Genomic DNA, 17,764 nt, shown 5'->3' with positions numbered 1-17,764 from the left:
CCCTACCTGAGACAGGTCGTGCACTAGAGGGGAGCCCTACCTGAGACAGGTCGTGCACTAGAGGGGAGCCCTACCTGAGACAGGTCGTGCACTAGAGGGGAGCCCTACCTGAGACAGGTCGTGCACTAGAGGGGAGCCCTACCTGAGACAGGATGTGCACTAGAGGGGAGCCCTACCTGAGACAGGTCGTGCACTAGAGGGGAGCCCTACCTGAGACAGGTCGTGCACTAGAGGGGAGCCCTACCTGAGACAGGACGTGCACTAGAGGGGAGCCCTACCTGAGACAGGTCGTGCACTAGAGGGGAGCCCTACCTGAGACAGGTCGTGCACTAGAGGGGAGCCCTACCTGAGACAGGTCGTGCACTAGAGGGGAGCCCTACCTGAGACAGGTCGTGCACTAGAGGGGAGCCCTACCTGAGACAGGTCGTGCACTAGAGGGGAGCCCTACCTGAGACAGGTCGTGCACTAGAGGGGAGCCCTACCTGAGACAGGTCGTGCACTAGAGGGGAGCCCTACCTGAGACAGGTTGTGCACTAGAGGGGAGCCCTACCTGAGACAGGTCGTGCACTAGTATAGAGGGGAGCCCTACCTGAGACAGGTCGTGCACTAGAGGGGAGCCCTACCTGAGACAGGTCGTGCACTAGAGGGGAGCCCTACCTGAGACAGGTCGTGCACTAGAGGGGAGCCCTACCTGAGACAGGTCGTGCACTAGAGGGGAGCCCTACCTGAGACAGGTCGTGCACTAGTATAGAGGGGAGCCCTACCTGAGACAGGACGTGCACTAGAGGGGAGCCCTACCTGAGACAGGTCGTGCACTAGAGGGGAGCCCTACCTGAGACAGGTCGTGCACTAGAGGGGAGCCCTACCTGAGACAGGTCGTGCACTAGAGGGGAGCCCTACCTGAGACAGGTCGTGCACTAGAGGGGAGCCCTACCTGAGACAGGTCGTGCACTAGAGGGGAGCCCTACCTGAGACAGGTCGTGCACTAGAGGGGAGCCCTACCTGAGACAGGTCGTGCACTAGAGGGGAGCCCTACCTGAGACAGGACGTGCACTAGAGGGGAGCCCTACCTGAGACAGGTCGTGCACTAGAGGGGAGCCCTACCTGAGACAGGTCGTGCACTAGAGGGGAGCCCTACCTGAGACAGGTCGTGCACTAGAGGGGAGCCCTACCTGAGACAGGACGTGCACTAGAGGGGAGCCCTACCTGAGACAGGTCGTGCACTAGAGGGGAGCCCTACCTGAGACAGGTCGTGCACTAGAGGGGAGCCCTACCTGAGACAGGTCGTGCACTAGAGGGGAGCCCTACCTGAGACAGGTTGTGCACTAGAGGGGAGCCCTACCTGAGACAGGTCGTGCACTAGAGGGGAGCCCTACCTGAGACAGGTCGTGCACTAGAGGGGAGCCCTACCTGAGACAGGTCGTGCACTAGAGGGGAGCCCTACCTGAGACAGGTCGTGCACTAGAGGGGAGCCCTACCTGAGACAGGTTGTGCACTAGAGGGGAGCCCTACCTGAGACAGGTCGTGCACTAGTATAGAGGGGAGCCCTACCTGAGACAGGTCGTGCACTAGAGGGGAGCCCTACCTGAGACAGGTCGTGCACTAGAGGGGAGCCCTACCTGAGACAGGTCGTGCACTAGAGGGGAGCCCTACCTGAGACAGGTCGTGCACTAGAGGGGAGCCCTACCTGAGACAGGTCGTGCACTAGTATAGAGGGGAGCCCTACCTGAGACAGGACGTGCACTAGAGGGGAGCCCTACCTGAGACAGGTCGTGCACTAGAGGGGAGCCCTACCTGAGACAGGTCGTGCACTAGAGGGGAGCCCTACCTGAGACAGGTCGTGCACTAGAGGGGAGCCCTACCTGAGACAGGTCGTGCACTAGAGGGGAGCCCTACCTGAGACAGGTCGTGCACTAGAGGGGAGCCCTACCTGAGACAGGTCGTGCACTAGAGGGGAGCCCTACCTGAGACAGGTCGTGCACTAGAGGGGAGCCCTACCTGAGACAGGACGTGCACTAGAGGGGAGCCCTACCTGAGACAGGTCGTGCACTAGAGGGGAGCCCTACCTGAGACAGGTCGTGCACTAGAGGGGAGCCCTACCTGAGACAGGTCGTGCACTAGAGGGGAGCCCTACCTGAGACAGGACGTGCACTAGAGGGGAGCCCTACCTGAGACAGGTCGTGCACTAGAGGGGAGCCCTACCTGAGACAGGTCGTGCACTAGAGGGGAGCCCTACCTGAGACAGGTCGTGCACTAGAGGGGAGCCCTACCTGAGACAGGTTGTGCACTAGAGGGGAGCCCTACCTGAGACAGGTCGTGCACTAGAGGGGAGCCCTACCTGAGACAGGTCGTGCACTAGAGGGGAGCCCTACCTGAGACAGGTCGTGCACTAGAGGGGAGCCCTACCTGAGACAGGTTGTGCACTAGAGGGGAGCCCTACCTGAGACAGGTCGTGCACTAGTATAGAGGGGAGCCCTACCTGAGACAGGTCGTGCACTAGAGGGGAGCCCTACCTGCCGAAGCTGGTCCTGCTGCCCTCGGGGGCCGCCTGGCGCCCGCCGGGGTGGGCGCTGCAGTGGTGGGCGCAGACGTCCCGGGGGTCCACCAGGGTCTTGGGGGGCGTGGGGCTGTCCGCCAGCGCCATGAGGTTACAGGACGCCTGCGTCTTGGGGATCTTGAACGGAGCCTGGATGGTCTGAGTGGCGGGAAATCAAAATGCAATATGGTTTAGTGTTTTTGATTTGATGTTCTCTCGCGTCGATGTCACTTTGAAACGGCGTGTTGTTGTCGTCACCTCTTATAAAAATGCTTTGTGATAGAAATGTATCCCTTTTCTCTCACTGAGCTCTAGAACTATTTCAGGTGTCTTTGACTATTTAAACATAATTCACATACTCTGTGTTGACTGGTAGATACAAAATATAGGTCTGTTTATGCCAATGTTTACAAACGGTCAACATCAATCATGAACCTTTTTACAGTCTCAAAATTCCTGTAAAACTGTCCTATGCGGTCAGTCTTTGTATCGAAGGCTCAGATAAAGACTCTAATGTTTAACAAAGCTTCTATTCAACAAAGTCACTTTAAACAAGGACAGTTTCAAAAAGAAACTTAAAGGAGCCATAATCCGGAAGGAAATTAATTATGTCATGCATGAGTGTAGCTACAGCCATGTTATCCAAAACTTCTTCCGTTTACTTTGTGTGATTTTTTCTTTTTAAAAGGTATGGTGAAATTGATGTTTTAGTAACATTGATGAGCATTCTGAAACAATTCTTAAAAAGATTCACTTTTAACACTTTGGATGCCACGCCGTGTTTTCCTTTTTACCCCCTTGATGCCCAAACCCACTCCAATGTTAACTTAATATCGCCTAATCTATGTTTTAAATTATGGCTATGTGTCTAATCTGCCCGTCGCTTATCAAAGACTCATTTTCCAGTCAACATTGTCAAGGCAGATTGTTTTTTTATCGCTTAATTTCCGTTTGATAGCATTTTGAAAATCACTCGTTTTTCGCGAAAAAAAACAACCCTATGATGATAATAGTCTTTTACTGGAATATTCCAGAACGTTGTCATTTGTCTGCCTATTTATGAATAGTTTTCAAATAAACGCTAGATGATCGATAGTATATGTGTGCGCACGCACGCTCGTGCCGCGCGCTGATAATCGCTGCTGTTATTTCCTCATGGCTTTTACAGTCAAAACAGCTATATCACATATAGTGGAAACGCTTATATCTCCGTGAAAACGAGTCTGATTATCCTAAGACTGATAACATAGATTCCTTACCTGACATCAGATGGTATCCAAATGGTATATTCCAATTCCTGATCACCATTCGAAAAAATCGATAATTGTATTGATCAACCGTGTGTACAGTAGAACACATGATCCGCGTGGCTCAGAGGCTCCAGAATGAACTCTGGTAGACCCCGGCTGCATCAGTGAGAAGTAAAATGTGGAGTCAGAAATCCGTTCTCCCATTCACTTTCATTGAGTCCATTCCAAAAGGGTAATTTACCATCTGGGAGACGATAGGGGGCGCTTTTTTCACATCTGAGCGCCGGCGGTGCCTGGATATCCAACGGTAGGCTCGCTTGATGCAATATGATTTCAGATCGCTAATAAAAAAAATTTAAAAATAAAAACCTGAGAAATCTCGTGATGGGCATTCAACGGTCGGGGGGTAAACCTGAGAAATCTCGGGCGTGGCATCCAAAGTGTTAAAAACAATCTTAAAGTGTATTTAACACTGTAAAGTATTTTGTTTTGTTTTTTTGTTTTCTGTTTCTTTGCTTGCATGTACTTTTAGCCATCTTAATTGTTAGTTTCATTGTGCATTGTGTGTTGAGTACTGACTTTTAATAATTCTGTTTTGCAATAATAATTGTTTTTGTATGTTTTTTTGTTGCCATGGCACCAGCTAATGGGGATCCGTAATCAAATCAAATCAAATCAAAACAGCAGTGAACCAGCTCGTTAGCACGTCAGCTGACCTTGGTGGGAGAACCAATGATGGTGGGCAGCGGGGACTTCTGCAGCCAATCAGAGGTGCGCGGGGAGGAGCCCAGGTGCTTGGTGGGGGAGGTGCCCAGGCTGGCGGGCCGGCCCAGCTGGGGGGAGGTGCCCAGGCTGGCGGGCCGGCCCAGCTGGGGGGAGTGGCCGGACGAGGGGTAGTTGGAGGAGGAGGTGGGCTGCAGAGGGTCCGACAGCTGCTTGTGGAGCTTGTGCCTGGTGGTCTGGTAGGTGGTCTGGTGGGCCTCGCTCAGGGCGGGGGAGCTCTGCAGCCGGGTCCCCAGGAGCTGGGAGGACGGGACCGGAGAGCCTGAGAGGGGGGGGGGGGGGGGGGGGAGAAAGAGAGAGAGAGGGGGAGAGAGAGAGGGGGAGAGAGAGAGGGGGGGAGGGAGAGAGAGAGAGAGGGGGGGAGAGAGAGGGGGAGAGAGAGAGAGGGGGGAGAGAGAGAGGGGGAGAGAGAGAGGGGGGGAGAGAGAGAGACAGAGAGAGGGGGGGGAGAAAGAGAGAGAGGGGGAGAGGGAGGGGGAGAGAGAGAGAGGGGGAGAGAGAGAGGGGGGGAGAGAGAGAGAGAGAGGGGGGGAGAGAGAGAGAGGGGGGAGAGAGAGAGGGGGAGAGAGAGAGGGGGGAGAGAGAGAGACAGAGAGAGGGGGGGGAGAGAGAGAGAGAGAGAGAGAGAGAGGGGGGGAGAGAGATAGAGAGAGGGGGAGAGAGAGAGGGAAGAGAGGGGGGCGAGAGAGAGAGAGAGAGAGGGGGGGGAGAGAGAGAGAGGGAAAGAGAGGGGGGGCAAGAGAGAGAGAGAGGGGGGAGAGAAAGAGGGAGAAAGAGAGAGAGAGAGAGAGAGAGAGAGAGAGAGAGAGAGAGAGAGAGAATAAGATAAGATATTCCTTTATTGATCCCCTTGGGGAAATTCGTGTGTAACAGTGTAAACAATATAATTAACTCTGAATATAAAAATATGAGAAAAATAAACAGTGTAAACAAAAGGTATGGATGAGGGTCTGTACCGGTTATATTATACATTACAATAAATATAGGCAATAAAGAATTAGAATCTGAATATATACCATGAGTAAGTGTAAAAGTAAACAGTATACACAAGGTACCCTGACATATAGTACGTCATACGTTGATGATGTTGAGAATGTTGAGTCATATAAAATAGGAAGTGAAGACTACATTGGAAGTAAGTGTTCTTTTAATAACTGTCATGTGTAATCCTCAAGGATCAATTATGCATGAACAAGATTTTAACATGGATACTTATTGAATACATAAACTGACTTTAACTCTGTCAACATCCTGGCAGGATGGACAAGATTGCACTGCAACCTAGAGTGCACTGGTCCACTAAGCCAGGGGTTCCCAAAGTCGGGGTCACGACCCACCGCGGGGGGGTCGCCAGATGATTAAATATATTTTTTTTTTTAAGATGTCAAAAAAAAATTATGCAGTCAGGCCACTGAACTTAGAAGCAGGCCAGGCAAGTGTTTCTAGTTGCACCAGCGCAGGTGGGGAACAACCAGGAGATCACTGCAACTCACACAAGTTGGAGAACTATCTCTCTCTCTCTTGCTCTCACACACACACACAAAGGGAGCTGGATGTGATTGGTGGAGGCGGGACCCTTACAAAAAACTGCTAATCATTGACACATGCTAGCCTGTAATAATCCCCCCCAGAAAAATCTACTTTGCATTTGATATATTGCAAATATATGCCATCACACACACTGGCATTTAAAGGGTTAGAATTATAACATGAATATGTGGTGTTATGATCAGGGCTGACGTTGAATAAAAGATTGTATTTTTTATCAATTACAAAAAAACTGAAAATCCATACAAATCTGTGTTGTTGCTAATCATACATATGCTAGCCTGTTTTTTAACAATAATTTGTGATGCCATCACAAACACTGGCATTTAAAGGGTACAAATAAAAAAATGCCTGCACCAGAATGCAGGAAATGAAGTCTTTGTAACAAAACATTTCCTGGTGGGGGACCCCCAGACCCCCTGCTTAAAAAGTGGCCTGACTGGGGCACTATATTTCCTGGCCTGAATGATTTCCCCAGTCCGGCCCTGGTTAAAAGCCTCCAATGCTTATTAGTGTGTGTGCGTTTGCATGTTTCAACCATACATTTCCATTTATATAAAAAATAAATAAAAAATTATTATTATTATATATATATTTTTTTCTCCTATAATAGTGGGGGTTGCGGCTCACTGACACCGTTAAGTTTGGGAACCCCTGCACTAAGCAACCTAAGCAATCATCAGAACTGATCAGGTGCGTAATTGTTGTAGAACAAAGCTGATCTGTAATAGTGTCTGCTGAGTTCTGTTGCTCCAGGTCTCCTAGGAGACTAAAGCTACACCTGCTCACCGCCATGGAGCAATAAAGTTGATCGTTATTCTTCTTCTCACCACTAGGTGGCCCTAAAGTCTGACAAAAACAAACCTCCACTCCCCTGCAAACGGGCAGAAATAGCAGCAGTCAGGAGACCTGCCACTGGCCACGGAAGACCCTGAAATCTTCCACTGGCTCTCCTTTCTAGGTCATAAAGTGGATGTTTATGGCTTCAGAAACAGGGGCCAAAGTACTAGTCTGTAGCCTAGCTGGCCGCGGTGTCGTTTTGTTTCTGCACCGAGGTGGTGTAAGGCAGTTCAGCCTCTCCTCCACAGAGCGGTTTCCATGACGACAAACCCCCTTGCCACAAACAGTGAGACGCGTGAGACATGCGTGGGCGGCGAGTGTGTATCTCTGTGTGTGTGTGTGTGTGTGTGTGTGTGTGTCAATGAGAATGTCTGCAGTGTTAATGGAAGACCAGTGACATGTATATACGGTCTATATATAGAAAAAGATAAACTTGACTCGTGGGCCTTTTAGACAATAATAAACAGCCGACAGAACAAGGAAGAGAGAGAGATTATTGCCTTTTGACAGAGCGTCAGTGTTTACCTTGAAAATGTTTATTCTTTGAGAGAATGCTTTGGCTGTGACCAATTGTTTAGCCCCAGTGGCCTTTTAAGCATTAAAAGAAGACATCAGCCTAACCCCAGAAACCCTGATGAAGAGCCGCAGCGGTCCGTCTGCCAGGACCTCTGTGTGACGTGTGGAACGTGCCCGTGTGGTATGTGACCCCTCTCCTGCCCTCAGCTGGGTTCATTCACACGGCGCTCAAGACGGACAACCTCATCTCCTTGTTTCTCTAAACGATTCATTTTCGCCCCGAGTCCTACTGTGTCGAGAGAGAGAGAGAGAGAGAGAGAGAGAGAGAGAGAGAGAGAGAGAGAGAGAGAGGGAGCTCTCAAAGCGCAGCAGCTGTCGACCTGCAGGTGAACTCACCCCCGGAGGAGCTGCGACTGCGGGACTCGTGGGGTCCCTGGGGGGGGTGTCCCTGGGGGTGTCCCGTCATGGCGTGTCCACAGCAGCAGTGTGCCAGCTGTTCCGGGATGGTGCCCACTGCGAAGGACAAAACAGGCGACTGAATTCCTCCTTTCGTCTTAAGTTCAAACTCACATTCAAGTACTGAAAAAGTTGTCCTCTATATCCATCAAATCTCAAGATTTAGCTCACGTTAGCATATGGAGACATGCAGGGGCATGTCCACACCGCACAGAGACATGTAGGGGCATGTCCTTACCGAGCGGGGAGGGGGAGTAGGGCCGGGAGCTGCCGATGGAGAGCCGCCTGCTGACCGTCGGGAGGACGTCAGCCGCGCTGCTGGGGGAGCACGAGCCCGTCTTGGGGAACCCCATGGGACTGGTGTTGGACCGCCTCACCGTACCGGACCTAGAAGACGACACACACACACACACACACACACACACACACACACACACACACACACACACACACACACAATCACGTTAGCCCATCGGAAAAAACAGACGATACGTTCACATGCTTTTTCACATGACTTTTCACAAAACTTCATCCATCATGTTCAACTTGTTGAACTATTGTTTTATATGTTGTTAAAGATAACAGTTCAATAAAACACCAGGGCCCTCATGCATCAACGTGGACGTAGAACTTGACCTACTTCCACACGTAAGCACGGAATGTAGAACTAGTGTACGCACAGGGTAGTCGGGATTCATCACACGGTGCGTACGCAGGCTCTATGCCCTGCCGTGTTGATGAATACCACTTTGTTCTACCGTCAATGCTCGTGCATGATTATCCATATATGGTCATGAAAATGAGGAAACACCCCCCATGGGATGTGAAATAATGGACCGACCCGAGCGGGACTCCGAGAAACTCCACGGAGAATTCACTGCTGTCGAACCAAGAAGACACTATCGCGTATTATGATTTATGGGATAAATAAAAGGCGGACTTGTAAACGGTGATGTCAGATATCAACGGCTCCCTAAGACCATTGCTGCAATTCTGCCTGGACAGCTCAAAATACTAATAAAGACCGTTCGTTGACCACTGTTTGGCGTTGGTTGTGTGTCATTATAACCGTGCTGTAATATGAATGCCTTTATTAGTTGTGTTCGATTGGCTATATGATTTTTAGAGGCATCTATTTTGTTGTCGGCTAATAAAGACCGCGCTGGAATATGACTGCCTTTTCCCGTGTTGTTTGATTAATACCCACGGATTAAAGTTCTCCTCAATTCTATTCCAAATCGCGATGGATCTCCCGTCAATTTTCTACCTGCTGCATATGATTTCTAGAGGCATACTACAATCTATTTTGATGTCAGTATTGGGTAGCCTATATAAACAATATAATACGAGAGCATATACAAGAACAATGAATCTCACTGCATGTATGATGTATCCTGCCTTTCAATACATGAACTTGAATTCCATCATGTTTGTGTGCGGGACTCAAGGCTGTAGTCACAATGGGTGGTACCGCCGTACAGTAATAATAACAGTCCACACAATATCACGATCCATGCCATAGCCTATGTTCTATTAGGACATGATCTGTGACGACAAATGTTCTAGAATGTTTGATTAAGATATCATACTCTGACAGCATGCCTATGACTTCTATGAGCAACAAAAACGCGAACTTGAATCCCATCATATAGTCTGTCCACTATCTGCATGGTGTCATTGCAATGCGTTTTCTATTCTTTCTTGTACAGTAAAAAGGGGGAAGAACACTATATTCATATGACTTATTCTGCTTACAGCTTCGAAATTCCACTTGTTTCGTTTAACGTAAAGCCTCTTAAATATAATCAAAACGTTCCCGTGTTTCGGCGGTCTGTGCGCAAAATAATAACGAGTTGAGCTTTATGATTTATGATGAATTGAAAATGGGGGACCCTGATGTAAACAGGACGAAAGTTGGTCTGCATCCCCAATTAACAATTGTATGTACTGAGCTGTACTGTACTGTACCCATTCTGCAATCTGTTAATAAACTTTTCAATCAATCAATCAATCAAGCTACGCGGAGCGCAGTCAGTCAGTAGCCTACACCCCGTATATTCCGATAACGCTATATAAACCATGCTGCATTCATTCTGAGAGAAAGATCTATTATTCCAAATGCTATTTATAGGGTTTTGACCATAATTACACTACTGTTGCTATCTTACAATGAACTATAATGAACTACGGTTCATACAGAACATCCAGTGTTATTATGCACAGAAGCTCATTTCCTTGTTGTAATAATATATTCTACCACTGGGCGCGAGGTACGCCAGGTCTGACCTGTGCGTAGATGTACGCACGAAGTCAAGTTCAAGTTCAAATTGATGAATCCCACTCTTTGCTTAAAAATGATCGTACGCACGGGTTACGCACAGATCTGTGCGTAGAACACGTTGATGCATGAGGGCCCTGGCTTCCACTGGTCAACCCACTGGCTGTTCTGTTCGTTCCTCTTCCTCTTGACTCTCATTTCAACCGGCTGCCTTTCATTGCCGCTCACTTCCTGAGTTATTCAGCGGGCTGTCGGTCGGCTGCCAGGACAAACTGCTCTGCCAAGACCTCACAACCCAGCTAATACCTCACAACACAGCTAAGACCTCACAACCCAGCTAAGACCTCACAACACAGCTAAGACCTCACAACCCAGCTAATACCTCACAACACAGCTAATACCTCACAACACAGCTAAGACCTCACAACACAGCTAAGACCTCACAACACACCTAAGACCTCACAACACAGCTAAGACCTCACAGCTAAGACCTCACAACACAGCCAAGACCTCACAACACAGCTAAGACCTCACAGCTAAGACCTCACAACACAGCCAAGACCTCACAACACAGCTAAGACCTCACAGCTAAGACCTCACAACACAGCCAAGACCTCACAACACAGCCAAGACCTCACAACACAGCTAAGACCTCACAGCTAAGACCTCACAACACAACTAAGACCTCACAGCTAAGACCTCACAACACAACTAAGACCTCACAACACAGCTAAGACCTCACAGCTAAGACCTCACAACACAGCCAAGACCTCACAACACAGCCAAGACCTCACAACACAGCCAAGACCTCACAACACAGCCAAGACCTCACAACACAGCTAAGACCTCACAGCTAAGACCTCACAACACAGCCAAGACCTCACAACACAGCCAAGACCTCACAACACAGCCAAGACCTCACAACACAGCTAAGACCTCACAGCTAAGACCTCACAACACAACTAAGACCTCACAGCCAAGACCTCACAACACAGCTAAGACCTCACAGCTAAGACCTCACAACACAACTAAGACCTCACAACACAGCTAAGACCTCACAGCTAAGACCTCACAGCTAAGACCTCACAACACAGCTAAGACCTCACAACACAGCTAAGACCTCACAGCTAAGACCTCACAACACAACTAAGACCTCACAGCTAAGACCTCACAACACAACTAAGACCTCACAGCTAAGACCCCACAACACAGCTAAGACCTCACAACACAGCTAAGACCTCACAGCTAAGACCTCACAGCTAAGACCTCACAACACAGCTAAGACCTCACAACACAGCTAAGACCTCACAACACAGCTAAGACCTCACAACACAGCCAAGACCTCACAACACAGCTAAGACCTCACAACACAGCTAAGACCTCACAACACAGCTAAGACCTCACAACACAGCTAAGACCTCACAACACAACTAAGACCTCACAACACAGCTAAGACCTCACAGCTAAGACCTCACAGCTAATACCTCACAACACAGCTAAGACCTCACAACACAGCTAAGACCTCACAACACAGCTAAGACCTCACAACACAGCTAAGACCTCACAACACAACTAAGACCTCACAGCTAAGACCCCACAACACAGCTAAGACCTCACAACACAGCTAAGACCTCACAGCTAAGACCTCACAGCTAAGACCTCACAACACAGCTAAGACCTCACAACACAGCTAAGACCTCACAACACAGCTAAGACCTCACAACACAACTAAGACCTCACAGCTAAGACCTCACAACACAGCTAAGACCTCACAACACAGCTAAGACCTCACAACACAGCTAAGACCTCACAACACAACTAAGACCTCACAGCTAAGACCTCACAACACAGCTAAGACCTCACAACACAGCTGCTCGCCACGTGACTCACAAGCATGTTGGAAACAAACCGACTGGGTAAATTGCAGCTCTGCTCGGCCTCAAGTCAGCTGTGACGCTCGTTTTCCTAGAACTGCGCTTTGAATAAACGTGACTGACTGCAACATGTGGCTTCTTGATCGCCCGCTGGGGGATTAACAACGCACCTGCCCGTCCGTCAGGGGCAAAGAAAAATAGAGAGAAATGATCCAACATTTGCATATTGCCAAAGTACTCTTGGAGGTGTCTTGTTTGCAAGGCTCTAAGCTCCCCGGTGCACGAGCGCTGTTGGCACACCGACAGGGGCCTGCGCTGGGTCAAAGGGACAGGGTGTCTGTGTGACACGGAATACTAATCCCTGGACAGACAGACGGGGGGGGGGGGGGGCCTCGGCCAGAGTCGTACCCGGGGTCCAGGCTGTGGAGGCCGCAGGAGGTGCAGCAGAGTGGGGGAGACCGAGAGAGTACAAGGTGGTGCTCCTAAAATAACACTGAGGCTAATCCTCAGAGGTACGGACAACCATCGCAGGGGGGGGATTAGATTAAGACGCATACATGTGTGTGACGTGTAGAAACATACACACAGAGATCACTGAAACAATGCTGATAAGTTGGACACATACTATAAACAGATATAAGCTACTGTATGCCTCACATACTATAAACAGATATAAGCTACTGTATGCCACACATACTATGAACAGATATAAGCTACTGTATGCCACACAGACTATAAACAGATATATGCCATACATACTATAAACAGATATAAGCTACAGTATGACACACAGACTATTAACAGCAACAAAGGCTTAGCTCCCCTGTGGCCATAGCTTATTATCACTTCAGACAACAGATCGTCAATAGGGAGCCACATGCAGAGCTCATCTTACTGTGAATGGAGGTGGCATTCAACCCCCCCACCGCCCCCCATCATTTCCTCTCCCTCTTCCATCTGCTCCGTCTTAACACACATCCTGTCACACAGAATGACAGCAGGTTGGCAGAGCAAGACCCACAGCTGATGTAACTTTCAGTGAAACTTGGCTACAGCTGATGCAACGGCGAGCGGTTGTTGTCGTCGCTACCTAACCGAATACCCACCCCGACGGTGACTCAAGGCTCTGCTCACGAAGACACAAGTGAAGAGACAAAACAAGCCTGTGACTAAACAGTGAACACTGCATCATTAGCACCTTACACAGTACTGTCTACCTGTATGTCATGTATGTCATATATTATGTTATGATGAATTGAAAATGGGGGACCCTGATGTAAACAAGACGAAAGTCTTTCTCTGGTCTGCATCCCCTTAACAATTGTGTGTATTGAGCTGTACTGTACTGTACCCATTCTGCAATCTGTTAATACAATTTTCAATCAATCAATCAATCAATCAATGGCTCTGCTCACGAAGACACACGTGAAGAGACCAAACAAGCCTGTGACTGAACACTGCATGGAGGCTGGATCATTAGCACCTTGTTTTAGAGAGTGTGTTTACAGAGTGTGTTCACAGAGCGTCCCTGCGTCTCTCACCCTCCCCGGGCGGACGGGCGTCTTACCTGGGGGAGCCGTAGAGCGTGGTGGTGGGGCTGCTGGAGAGGTTCTGCTTGATGCGCTGGTAGTTGCGCACCTGGGTGGGCACCGGGATGGGGGTGGTCTCGGCCCGCGGGGACACCAGGGGCGTCTGTCCCGGCTGCTGCTGCTGCTGCCTGGAGGGAGGGAAGGGCAAGAGGTGCGCCGTTAGCCAGTCCTGCCGGGGCTGCTGTCTCCACGGCAGCTCCAGGGCTCTGGGGGTGTCCACACCCATGGTAACCCGATAGTCCCAAACGGTAGCGGTTTACAGTCAAATAAAAAAAAGACGTTGGAGCTAACTAGCTGGAGCCCTCTGGTGCACCACGGGTCTTTGTTTTGTTTTGTTCCTAGCAGACGGTACAGTGAACTGAGGCAGGAGCCGAGGTCCAGCCCTGCTACCGAGGGGGCGGGCTCAGCTCCACATGGGCCGGGCTTCTATGTAAACACACGAGGTACACAGCCAGTGGCCGGCCAATGAGCGGAGAGTGTTACTTGGCAGGGGCGGGTGGTTAGGGGGCGGCCCTCTAACCGCTGTGCTCTGTGGGGGCTGGGCCAATGGCACGTGCGGGGCGGTCTCTCTCTCTCACTCTCTCTGTCTCTCTCTCTCTGTCTCTCTCTCTCTCTCCCTCTCCGTCTCTCTCTCTCTCCCTCTCTCTCTCTCTGTGTAACAGAGACACAGAAGGGGGAAGTGAGAAAGAGGCAGGGCTCAGCTCATTTGCGTTCCTTTGTAATTCCAAAGGGTACAAAATGTTCCTGACCAAACAGTCATGACGGGGCGACCCATAAGGGGGGGGGGCCCGGGGGGTGTTTCATTTCCACAAAGAACATAAAGAAAGGCAAAGAGGAGGAGAGCTGGTGTATCAGCAGTATTATGTAATGAGCCAAAAGAGGGGCAGGCTCAGAGGGAGGGGGGGGGCTGACGAGCGTTACACGTGAGCCAGGCGGGTTACAGACACACTTTCCTCCGAGCCACAAAGGGCTTCCTTTGTTTGATTTGAGCGAATTCTCAGAACAACTCAGACGGCATCGGTTGTTCTCAGAACAGTCGAGGGACCGCTTGAGCTTGTGGAGAAGAAAAAGCGTTTGAGAAAAGGTTGTTAAAAGCTTGAATCGATGTCCAACAGAGGCGTAAAGGGGACGGTTATGTTACATGATGTTCCTTCATAACAAAAAAAAAGACAAGTTTGTAGGTCAGGGGCGACAGGGCTTCCTTCTTTGAGAGAGATGGAGTGAGGCAGAGATGGGGGGATGAGAGAGAGAGAGAGAAAGAGAGAGAATCTGTATGCCAGTGTGCATCACCACTGACCTGTTTTTTTAAACAAGCAGCCCAGGGGCTTGGGGCAGCACTGTAGCAAAAGAGTGTCTTCTCTCTCTCTCTCCCTCTCCCCCTCTCTCTCCATCTCTCCCTCTCACTGAATCTCTCCATCTTTTTTTTCTTCTTTCAATTTCTTGCTTTGTCGCTCCTTGCCATCCCCTCATTCATCTTCTGCAGCTGCTATCTCACACACTCTCTCTCACTCTCTCTCCCCTCCATCCCTCATCTTTCTCTCTACAGCCCAACATCAATAATGCTCTCTCTCTCTCAAACACCCTGCTCTATTCTCCCCAGTATCTATCTATCTATCTCCTTCTCTCTCTCTCTCCTTAATCCACCTACTCCTGTCCAGCCTTTCTCCTTATCTGCTCATTCTTTCTCCCTCCATCTCACTCTGCCCCTCTCCTCAAACACCCTGCTATATTCTCCCCAGTATATCTCTCTCTATCCCCCCTCTCTCTTTATATTTATCCATCTCTCTCTTTCTCCCTCTCTCTCCATCTCTTTCCCCCTCTCTCCCTCTCTCTCTCACACACAGAGCATAAACAACCAAGGGACATGTATGTGGAACAAGGATGTGATTCTGCTCCTGCCTGTGTGTGTGTGTGTGTGTGTGTGTGTGTATTAGCTGTGGGACAGAAGGCCTCCAAGTAATGACATGAGAGAGAGAACGAGAGAGAAAGATACATGAAGAATAGGTTGATGGATGGATGGATGGATGGAGGGAGGAGAGAGAGAGAGATGATAGAGTGACAGAGAGAAACGGGGAGAGAAGGTGAGAGACAGAGTAAGACTGAGCGACAAGTGAGGCAAACAGAGAGAGAGAGAGAGAGAGAGAGAGAGAGAGAGAGAGAGAAAGTGAGAGAGAGAGTGACTCTGAGACATAGTTAAGAAACAGTGAGAATGCAAAGCGTCAAGCAACAAGAATGTGACAAGAGCCTGTGTGTGTGTGTGTGTGTGTGTGTGTGTGTGTGTGTGTGTGTGTGTGTGTGTGTGTGTGTGTGTGTAACACCTGCCAGCTGAGCGGCAGGTCTATTCTGATCTCAGATCAGGGTGGAACAGGACATGGCGTCACGACGGGAGGTGTTTATTTTAGCACAACATTCACCTTGTTTTCCTACACTCACTCACTCATCATGCAGATCTGGACACGAGGAAGGGAGGGGGGGGGGGGGGGGGGGGCGTTTATTTACTTAGAACACACGGACACGATTACACTGGAGTGAAAAGACACAGCGAGGACGGTATTAGACGTCAACAAGGAGCTGTGTTTTCCACTGAACATGAAAACAATTTGACTTGTAACAGCTTTTATCCAAAGCGCTTTACAATTTTGTTCCTCATTATTTGACCCATTCACTCGCACCTTCACACACCGACGGCGGAGGCAGCCATGCAAGGTCCCGACCTGCTCATCGGGAGCAGTCAGGGGTCAAGTTGTCTCGCTCAAGGACACTTCGAACACGCTGCCCGGGGAGGAGCGGGAATTGAACCGGGAACCTCCGGATTACCAGACGACTGCTCTTCCTCCAAAGCCACTCCAAAACGGAGGAACGCAAATATCGCAGACATACGGATACGATATCGCAGACATACGTACGTCGATATCGCAGACATACGGATACGATATCGCAGACATACGGATACGATATCGCAGACATACGTACGTCGATATCGCAGACATACGGATACGATATTGTAGACACACAAACACACAGAGATGACACTAGCTCATCTATACATAGATCTGACCATGTGGAGTGGAGAGTGTGCACTTACTCACGCAAAGACTTATTGACGAGCCGACGCACACACACACACACACACACACACACACACACACAGTGCAGAATAGCATCACACGCGTTGCACAGTGTCATATTTCCACTGCCTATAAAGATCTGTTTTTAGCTACTCAGTAAACACGCGTGTCATGGCTCCGCTCCGCGTGGTGGTGTTGGGTTCAGCGATGTCGAGGTTCAAAGCAGCAACTATCTATGAATCACTAAAGACACTTTCTAACTGCTGCTGTGACCCATTGTCACCTCCGTTTCATATGGTAAACACTGTTAATCGGAACGTGCAAGGTTACTCACTGTGCCCTGTATATATCTTATATCCTTTTAAAAAAATATCAATTTTTCCCTTGTTTTTTTAGCACTCGCTTGTATTTAAATTGTAAAAAAAATTGTTATGTATTGTGTGATTTTGTGTGAAGGGCGGACTAGCAAAGTAAGATTTTCATTGTACGGCAAAACTGTCTGTTTAACTGTGCACATGACAATAAACAATCTTGAATCTTGCTCATAATCTTATAACTACCCTACCATCTTCTTCTTCTTCACTCTGAGGGAGGGGCATCCATTTAGATTCCAGGTCGAGGCTTTGAGCTTAATGTGTGAGGGAACGACCGCTGTGGCGATAATCGTCGTCATCGGTTTCCTAAAAATGCCTCCCGGGGAACCAGTCGAGACAGACTGTTCATTGCTTTGATGTTTCCCATGATGCATTGGAGGCGACAGCGGGGGCTCTTGTGTCCGGTTGAAAGATGAGCAGATCAGTCAGGTGCCGGATCAGTCAACACGCCAGACCAGAGGAAGCGGCGCAGATGAGGTTGTTCTCTAATTAGCTAGTGAGCTCAGGTTAATGCACGCTGGGTCGAGGCTTTGCCTTGGTCCAAAAATGGTGCCCCGTAAACAAACCGTACCCCTCGAGGGGTTCGATTCAGTGCTCACATGTAGGCCAACTGGCCTGGGGTTGAATTCCACCAGAACCTTCTCTCCCATGT

The 17,764-nt window shown here is 49.4% G+C and overlaps 1 protein-coding gene across 2 annotated transcripts in view; it reads right to left on the bottom strand.

Moving 5' to 3' along the window:
* Positions 1-17,764, bottom strand: part of ulk2 (unc-51 like autophagy activating kinase 2) — a 103,657-nt gene that overhangs the window by 14,580 nt on the left and 71,313 nt on the right. For both annotated transcript variants that reach the window (XM_084327560.1, XM_084327561.1), the window contains exons 15-19: positions 13,649-13,798; positions 8,168-8,316; positions 7,870-7,986; positions 4,503-4,831; positions 2,514-2,695 (exon numbers count right to left, since the gene is read on the bottom strand). In XM_084327560.1, the coding sequence (XP_084183686.1) occupies positions 2,514-2,695; positions 4,503-4,831; positions 7,870-7,986; positions 8,168-8,316; positions 13,649-13,798 (927 nt within the window). The remainder of the gene's footprint in view (positions 1-2,513; positions 2,696-4,502; positions 4,832-7,869; positions 7,987-8,167; positions 8,317-13,648; positions 13,799-17,764) is intronic.

The sequence above is a fragment of the Notolepis coatsorum genome (assembly GCF_963971535.1).
Source record: "Notolepis coatsorum genome assembly, chromosome: 1".
Lineage (NCBI taxonomy): Eukaryota > Metazoa > Chordata > Actinopteri > Aulopiformes > Paralepididae > Notolepis > Notolepis coatsorum.
This window is presented reverse-complemented; position numbering and strand designations above follow the sequence as displayed.